General features: G+C 37.7%; 1 protein-coding gene across 1 annotated transcript in view; it reads left to right on the top strand.

Moving 5' to 3' along the window:
• Nucleotides 1-796: 796 nt before the first annotated feature.
• LOC107292789 (keratin, type II cytoskeletal 4-like) overlaps nucleotides 797-9018 on the top strand; it is a gene marked incomplete at its 5' end in the record, with an annotated part of 10406 nt that continues 2184 nt past the window's right edge. Inside the window, 7 exons of the mRNA XM_029285215.1 lie at nucleotides 797-850; nucleotides 2614-2988; nucleotides 4066-4277; nucleotides 5524-5584; nucleotides 7133-7228; nucleotides 7329-7493; nucleotides 8534-8659. Of these exons, the coding sequence (XP_029141048.1) occupies nucleotides 797-850; nucleotides 2614-2988; nucleotides 4066-4277; nucleotides 5524-5584; nucleotides 7133-7228; nucleotides 7329-7493; nucleotides 8534-8659 (1089 nt within the window). The remainder of the gene's footprint in view (nucleotides 851-2613; nucleotides 2989-4065; nucleotides 4278-5523; nucleotides 5585-7132; nucleotides 7229-7328; nucleotides 7494-8533; nucleotides 8660-9018) is intronic.

Here is a 9018-nt window from a genome sequence, read left to right as displayed (position 1 = left end):
TAGAAGCGTGCTATGCTATTGTTGTAAATTCTAACACAGCTGGTTCATTCATGTCTAAGATGCTGGAACTAAGAAATATGACTGATGGTGGTGAAAATTAATGATGATTCAGAAAACTGTTTAAAGACGTCTCAAAGAATCTCTTTGGATTTAAATCAAAGGAATTATCAAATGTTACAGTGTTTGCCTGCTAGTATGACAGCTTTCCCAAATCCACCACATTACATATATTATTTTTAAAAAAGTAATTTGCAGGATTAGCTCATAAAGGAACTAATGAATCAATTATCCAATATTAATATAGTAAGGTTTAATTCATTTCAATTTATTTTGTAGGATTGGATGCGAAATGCATAACTCTGGATGTGCTAAGCTGGGAAACTATGTAAGATGCAAGAGCTTAAAACCAATATAGCAAAAATCGGATAAAGCTTGGAACAGATGAAAAAGTTCAAGACATTAGAGTTGTTATGGATTATGCAGAAGAAAATAGAACTTCAAGGCCTTGCCTGGAAAATATTAAGAAAAACCAGTTTATCTTTCCAATCCAAAGCATGCAATATCAGGGTGCCATAGTGAACATAATTATGTACAATAAAAAAACATTTGTACTTTTGTTTTGGTCAATATAGATAGTTACATCTCCAGACAAAGCACTGATCACACCCAGTCATTTTGTAAGAATGGCTAAAACAAAATCTATATGGAGCCCAAGATGATGCAAGGAGCTAATGCTTTGTTTTGCAGCAGTCCAAGTTACTGTAATTGTTTTATTTTTGTTTGCTTGTTTTTTAAGATCTTAAAAGTCAAGTCAAGTGAACCAGGGAATTTGAAGGGTACCAATGAAAAGGTAAACTGGTGCAGTCTTCCCTCTGCAACTAGCTGCCTACCTCTCAGCTGATCTTAAACAGGGGATGAGAAGCTATTCAGACAAGCCATCCTCTTAATAAACTGGAAATTAAGTACTTCCTCCAACTAACAACCTGCCTCCAGACGTTGTGAATGCTCTAACACTGGAAGTTTTTAAGAAGAGACTGGACAATCATTTGTCTGAAATGGTATAGGGTTTTCTGCCTGAGCAGGGGGTTGGACTAGATGACCTCCAAGGTCCCTTCCAACTTTATTATTATTATTATTATTATTATTATTATTATTATTATTATTATTAGTAGTAGTAGTAGTAGTAGTAGTAGTAGTAGTAGTAGTAGTAGTAGTATTTTTTATTGGCAGGCCTAAAAAAGCAAACAGAATGAACTGAACGCATAGGAATTTCTCATCCTCACTTGCTAGCTATAGGGTCTTTCTGTGAAGAAGCTTAGCAGATTTGCTACTGTATGTCTTCAGTAAATAGTATTTACTGTATAGGTCAGGAGTGTCAAACTGCCGGCCCGCAGGCCGGATGCATCATGCCGAAACCGCGCCCACCCCATTGCCAGCAATGGAGAAAACATCATGATACGTCATGTGACATTGCGAGTTTGACACCCCTAGTATAGACTATAATGACATATTTCATAAGAATCAGATTGATAAGATTCATTACCAGGATATGTTTTTGTTCAATATTTGTTTCTTTATTGCTAATTATTTTATCGTGCTTGTTGCTGCTGATAAATCTTGTGTGATTCTTTGTAAGAATCCTCACTGGTGGAGGGGGTCATTTTCCTAAAAGTTGGACCAGACTTAGCTTCTCTAAGCCTTGAGAGTAAACTCAAGAGCCTATCAGCTATCATGGATTTGAACTAATAAGAGTGATGGAAGAAGGAAATTCTGAAAATAAGTGAGAAATATGGGTTAAGATTAATATTGTGGTCCTCCACAATATTAGAGTGTACATTAGAATGCCCTTGGTCTCCATGTAACTCTTATTACACTACCTCATCCTTACCTGTACCTGTCCATTTTTCCTATTAATTTTTGTTGTTATACGTTGATAGCAGTGCAAGAGTATAGCTTCTACATTATCTCATAGGTGTATTTAACATTTTGGTGTTTGCACACAGAAAGTTTCATTCTTTCCATGGTTGTCTGAAGGAGCTATATTGGTGGACTCAAAATGCACTGTAGAGAGTGGATGGAACACATGACAAGAGAAGGTTTTTAGTACAAGAGCCTGACAAATCTTAAAATTACTGCTACTGGATAATTATTGTTTTGCTGTGGACTTCCATTTTGGCCTAGTTTTTTTTCATGGATTATTTTTAGTTTGTCTACAATTTGATCCATACCTTTGATCTAACAGGATCATACACAGAAGTGTCCTCTCCCATCATAATATAAAAAGAGCCACAGATATTATCATCATTCTATGAAGTTCTTTTGGGGGAGAATGGTTTGGACTAGACTCCAATTAGGGTTAGAAAGGAAATTAATTAAACAATATCTTCTCATCTTTTTTTGCAAGTCAATTTTTTTATTTCAACCTTTATTTTTTGGTTTAACAGCAGTCTAGCTTCCTGAAGATCCCATTTGGCTGGCAGGCATTCCAACCACATGAATCCTCATGTTCTCATGCAACCAAGCCTAGATCCTCAAATGCATAAAAGGGAGGCCAACTCAAAAGTCTCCACTGGAGGTGTCTCATATCCAGATCTTTACTCTTCTTCTCTGCAGCCCCTTCCATCGGAGCAAGGCAACATGAGTCGTCAGATTTCAGCAGGCAGCCAACGAAATGCGCAAAGCCACTTTAACCACTATAGTGCAAGCAGCTCAAGCTCCTGGTTCCATTCTGGCTCCAAGAGCAGCAGGAACATGTCTAACTTTGGAGGAAGGACAACTTTATCCCTGTGTGGAGATCACAAGAGTGGCACCTGTGGAAGTGGAATCCAGGGAGTACCAAGGAGATACAGCATCCAGGGAATACATGTTGATCCAAAGCTGTTGGAACCTTTCCATGTCAGTATCTCCCCCGAGATCCAGAAAGTGAAATGCAAAGAGATGGAGCAGATGAAGTCCCTTAATAGCAAATTTGCTGGTTTCATTGATAAGGTAAGGCTTTCAAATCTAAAGGTTTAAAGTTCTTTACTCTACTGTGCTACTGATAAAACTAGGATTGCTTGTAAAATTTGGCACATTTTTTTTAGGCTGATCCTGTTTTCATTTCAAGATTACTGTTGCACTAAGAATTCTTATTTTGCCAACATGGTACTTGCTTTTGTCCAAATATTGTTCTGTAATGCTCATTGCTCATTTTTGGTTATCTTCTGCACCCAATCATAGTGCTCACTTGAGGTGAACTGCTAAAATCCAGGCTTTACATAACCTCTCGTAACTACTTTGAAATTGGAATGAATATTTATTCTTCCTCTTTTCCTGACATCTTTTAAAATATATTTGAAAATGTCCATGTTACAATATTGTTTCTATGGAAGTTAACAAGCTGAACCAACATAAGAATTATTGCGGTCTACTAAGTATTTTGTTTATGAGCCAGTAACTTTATTGGGCTAATTAATATTCAAGTCTGAAGCCTTGAGAACAACTGCTGTGCCGTGTCCCTGCCATAGTTTAATTTACATTGAGCAAACTCTGTTCTTTCAGCCTTTTCTAATACATATTCTACCTTCTAGACCAGTGGTCCCCAACCTTTCCAGCTTGGCAGACTGGCGGGGGGAGGGGGAGGAGGGGATGGTTTTGTGTAAGTGGCAAGTGCGCATGCACATGTGCAAAGCTCCATTTGCATGAGCAGCAGGCATGCAAACCCATCACTCACACAAATGGAGCTTTGCACCCACACACCCACTGACCACTCGCACAAATGGAGCTGCACGTGTGCATGCTCACCTGCCACTTGCATGGCCCAGTCCCAAACAGGCCACGTCCATGTACCAGGTCACAGCCCCAGGGTTGGGGACCCCTGTTCTAGATTACTCCTGTTTTGGCTCTGGCTTCCATTTGGATTATCCATTTATCAACCCAATAGTACATTGTGCATCTTTGTTAGATTGGACTGCTAAAATGGTGTTTGAATTGCAAAGCATTCTATGAAACAGATCTTCCGCTTTGGTTGATGGATTGCTTTAATGTACTGGTAGATTCATGGATGGATTTCACCTTGGGTTTTAGGTGCAGCGCCTGGAACAGAAGAACCAGCTGCTAGAAACTAAATGGGCCTTCCTGCAGCAGCAAACCAAACCACCCACTGAAAGCTTAGAGTGTATGTTTGAACAATACATTGCAAGCCTGAAGAAGGAGTTGGAATATTTGCAATATGAGAAGGAGAACCTGCAAAATGATCGTGAAAGTGCAAAGGCACAAACTGCAGATTGCAAGTGCAAGTGAGTTCCTCTTGAATTATGCAGAGAAGATAAAAAATGACATAGACTTCGTGCTCCTTAACAAAAACTGCACCAAGTCTCTTATGATGCTGAAGGGGTTGACTTGGAAGCAAGCTTCACCAAAAATAATGAGACTTACAACTGAGTAGGCCTGCATAAGATTGCTCTGTCTAATTCCCGTTTTATATGTATTCAGGCTATGTAGCACATGCAGTAAATGTAGGAAGTGGCTTTCTGAGAAGGAGATCATTGTTTTTTTCTACCTGAATTTGTCGAACAGATTTCTCATATTGTAGTGCTCCCTTTTTCTTTGGTCCCAAGGTAGCTCAAGAATTTTTTAGCAAAAGTCCTGACACTAAGCAATGGAGGAAAAATAATGGCATCTGGTTGTATTTCAAGAATCAACCATGCCTTGGGATGAATGTGAAGATGGATAGTATATAGAGCTGGGGAAATTGTATGGGAATTTTGGAACAGGGTTTTATTGCACTAAATTGTTTATTCCACTATTGTTAAAAGAACAAACAAATAGCCATATATTTAGGAAAAACAATCTTCTATCACCTGTTACATATTCCCTTTAGGAATAAGTGAGACTGAGGTTTCCGTGCATGGGATGATCAAAGGCCTGGAGACTAAAACATATGAAGAACGGCTGCAGGACTTGGGTTTGGCTAGTCTAAAGAAAAAAAGAAACAGGGATGACATGATAGCAGTATTCCAGTATTTGAGAGGCTGCCACAAAGAAGAGGGGGTCAAATTATTCTCCAAAGCACCAGAGGACAGGACAAGAAACAATGGTTGAAAACTGATCAAGGAGAGAAGCAACCTGGAATTAAGGAGAAAGTTCCTAACAGTGAGGACAATTAATCAGTGGAATGGGTTGCCTTCAAAATCGTGGGCGTTCCATCACTGGAGGTTTTTAAGAAGACACTGGATAATCACTTGTCTGAGATGGTATAGGTTCTCCTGCTTGAGCAGGGGGCTGGACTAGAAGACCTCCAAGGTCCCTTCCAGCTCTATTCTATTCTAAGACTTCTATTCTACTCTGCCCATAATTTGCCAATATGTCAGACAAGGCTTATTTTTCCAGTCTTCTTTCCCAGAGATATTTTAGGAGTGATACATATAGGAACATTTGAAACCAGCATAATAACATTGGGAAGACTATAATTTCATGTCATCTGTGTTTACTGTTTGATTCATCTCCCTCTCTTATTATACTCTTGATGGTCCTCCCTTCTAGATATGAAGAGAAAGTCAAGCAGCATGTTGCAGCAGAGAAAGAGATTATAGAACTTAGGAAGGTAAGCAGAGCAACTCCTTAGTGAAGCTAGTTTAAAAAAAAAAAAATCAAGATAATGAGCAAAGGGATAAATTTTACATTTGAAAAAAAAACCCCTAATGGTTCTCAGATGTTATTGTTACTATCATCATTATTTTTCAATATGATTCTGTTAATCTAATCTGTCAATTTTTAACAAGAATGAAAAAAAGAATATGTTCAGTGTCAATAATCAGCCAGATATTTTGGATAATATAATATATCCTATAATAGCATTGCAATATCGTTTTGCAATGGTATCCTTGCAATTGTGAATTTGGAGTAGTATGTTTAAAATAGGTGACAGATAAATAGCTACAGTATGCTGATTAATAAAACCTTCTAAATTAGACATTGAATCAGTATTCAGATACTAAGTAGGATCATTTTGCAAATGTAAAGTGTATGGATTTTTTTTTTTGTTATTCACACAGTACTATTTCTATCCAATTTAATGGTACATTTATTTCACATTCTTCCCATTATTCCATATGATCCTGTCATTTTATTTTCTTCTATTGGGTTCTGAAAAACATTGCCTCCCAAAATAAAAAATGATTTCTTATTACAAATGGCTTCATTTATGCAACCCATTAAGCTTGGTTAATTTATCCTGGTCAGACTTTTATGAGTCACAACATGCTGTATAAACCATCCACTTTCTACCAGCCACCTATACCTTAGATCAGGGGTGTCAAACTCGCAACATCACGTGACGTGTCGCAACGTATCGCGACATTTTTGCCATTGCCAGCAATGGGGTGGGCACGGTTTCGCTATGATGCATCCAGCCCGCGGGCCGGCAGTTTGACACCCCTGCCTTAGATCATGGTTCAAGGTAATTGGTTTAATTCTATACATCAAGCATAAAACAAATTTAGCATGTGATGTGAACACAGAAACTATGAAATACAATTACAAATGTTGTTATATTTTATATTTTGATAGGAAATGGTATGAAAATGTAGTTTAAAACTCAATAATTAAAAGCACATATCCAAATGTTTTTTTTTAAAAAAACCCTGCAGAAATAAATATAGAAATAAATCAAATATAAAAAAAAATAGCAATAACTTTTAAAAATGGACTCACCCTTTCATGTATCCACGATCTTACTTTAGGTGTGTATTTAAAAATATTTTATTTGCCCCACCTTTCCCAAATATTTGTATGATATGTTTAATTATAATAAATAGCTGAAAAGAAGAAAAGGGCCCCTCTACAGCACAGTATTTTTACTCAAGAACAAAAAACAAAACATATTTTCTACTTAATGCTTTTGCAAATAATAGAATAAATTCCTTGGTACAAAGGGAGATATTCAGCTTCAGTTTAAGGGCCATCAGATGGGGACATGAAACCTGGGAATAATGGGTTTAAAAATCATGGCATGATATTTGTTGTTGTTATTTATTGCAATTTTTAAAATAACTTTCAATCCCTCTAATAGTTTAAGTGAATGCTGATCCCCCCACTTCTTTGGAAATCTTCCCATAAAAAAGAATATAATACGAGAATGTCATCTGTTTAGGATGTAGACTACATCTTTTCAAATAATGCAGAGCTGGAGCGGAAAGTCAGTCTCCTGGACCGAGAAATCAAGTTCTTGAAATGTGTATATAAGAAGGTAAGTAGGGAGGGATCCACTCAAGAGATCCTCTTTCCTTCACGTGATCACTGCTTGGCCTAGGCTACAGAACTGACAATGTATTTGAATCAACATCTAGGAGAAAGAACAGCTTGACAAACAAGATCAAGATGTGGATGTGGTTGTGAAAATGGACAACAGTAGAAACCTTGACATGGACAACATCATAGCCATGGTCCGAAAACAGTATGAGGAAATTATGCAGAGAAGTAAAGCGGAGGCAGATAAATTTTACCAAAACAAGGTATTTCACATCAGTGCAAAACTTGGTAATTTTTATTTGTTTTTTTTTAAAGACCTATTAATAAAAAAAAATCAATACTTGGTAAGTGAAATGCCACAGACGTTCCCTGCTTATTTCTCTTGTTGCTTTTGCTAACTTTTTAACATAGCTCTGTATATGTTTGTGATTTCCTTACTGACTGATTACCAATCTACCTTCTTAATGTATGGGACACTGCTCATAAGAAATAGGGTTGCTTTTCATGTCACATACAAAGGCCTCCTGAACTAACAGAAGAATCTTACTCAGATATAAGTGACAGGAGAGCATCCTCTGTTGTAAAGGACAGCAGTGGCATATCCTCCTCAATCTTCAACATCTTCTTGCTGCTCTGTCTGGCTCTTTCTTGTTCCTCGCTCAAACAAATGTTGCAGTAGAACAGTCCTAATGTCAGCAAATATCCTGTAACCACCACAAAGAATGTATGCGTACCAGGCATTCTTCAGTTATGGCTTCCATTGAATGGCTTTCCATTCTGCCTACTTGCATACTTTCTCACTAAGAAGAAAGGGATTAGGTAAGACTGATAGACATCCCAGGCAAACAATAAGAGATACTCAGCAGAAGTGTGGCCAACAATCTACCGCTAAATGGTAGGACTCCATTGCTTGTAGCCATGTACAGTAGCTATCAGACACTGAATCCTGCAAGAGCTGACACCAGTTCTTCTCTCTGTCTCATCTTCAACTGGCTGAAAATGAGGGCAACCTGAGATCGTCAGAATTCATCATACAATTATTAATGTTAGATAAGTTATTTTGCAGTGGTTTGGACTATTTTTTTTTAAAAAAAATCTCTTTAAAAATATAAATTTCAGCAGGTTGCATAATCTTAATTTTCATTTATAAAGGTTTCCCCTCCAAAAATTACTTTGTTAGCAAATTGCCTTGTAATATTTTCTGTGTCATGAGCCACTTTGAATATGATTAGCATGGAAAAGCTGTAATGTAAACATATGATTGTGATAATTTTAAAGAAAGGTCTTATATTGACACCCTTAGTATGAAGAGGCTCAAAGTAAGAGTTCTAGTTACAAATGGGATCTGAAGAATCGAGAGCAGCAGATTTCAGAACTTATCCAACAAGTTGAAAAAGTCCAGGGTGAAATTCAGAGTCTGCAGAAGGAGGTAAGACTGGTGCAATGCAAATTAGACAACGGGGGGGGGGGGGGTTGGGGGTGGTAGAATAATTCAAATTTCAAATTAGCAATAGTACAATTCATACATGGATCTGAACTGGCTTCAGGAAAGTGTTGCACCCGTGGCTTCTTGTCCTCTCCTCCTGGCGCTCTGGAGAATAAATGGACACCTTCTTCTCTGGGACGGCGCTTCAAGGATTGGAAGATACTGTCATGTCACCCCCTACAACCGTTCATCACACAGTTTAGCAACTTTGTGTTCTGTCCCAGCCTACTTGTACTCCTTGTTAAGTTCACAAGGAGAAAACCCCTCTTCCAACAAGCAGGCTGGAACCACAGGGAAAAAAA

Source organism: Protobothrops mucrosquamatus, unplaced genomic scaffold (genome assembly GCF_001527695.2).
Source record: "Protobothrops mucrosquamatus isolate PMUCROS unplaced genomic scaffold, P.Mucros_1.0 scaffold1422, whole genome shotgun sequence".
NCBI classification, from domain to species: domain Eukaryota; kingdom Metazoa; phylum Chordata; class Lepidosauria; order Squamata; family Viperidae; genus Protobothrops; species Protobothrops mucrosquamatus.
The sequence above is the reverse complement of the archived record's forward strand: the minus strand, read 5'-3'. Positions and strand labels throughout refer to the sequence as shown.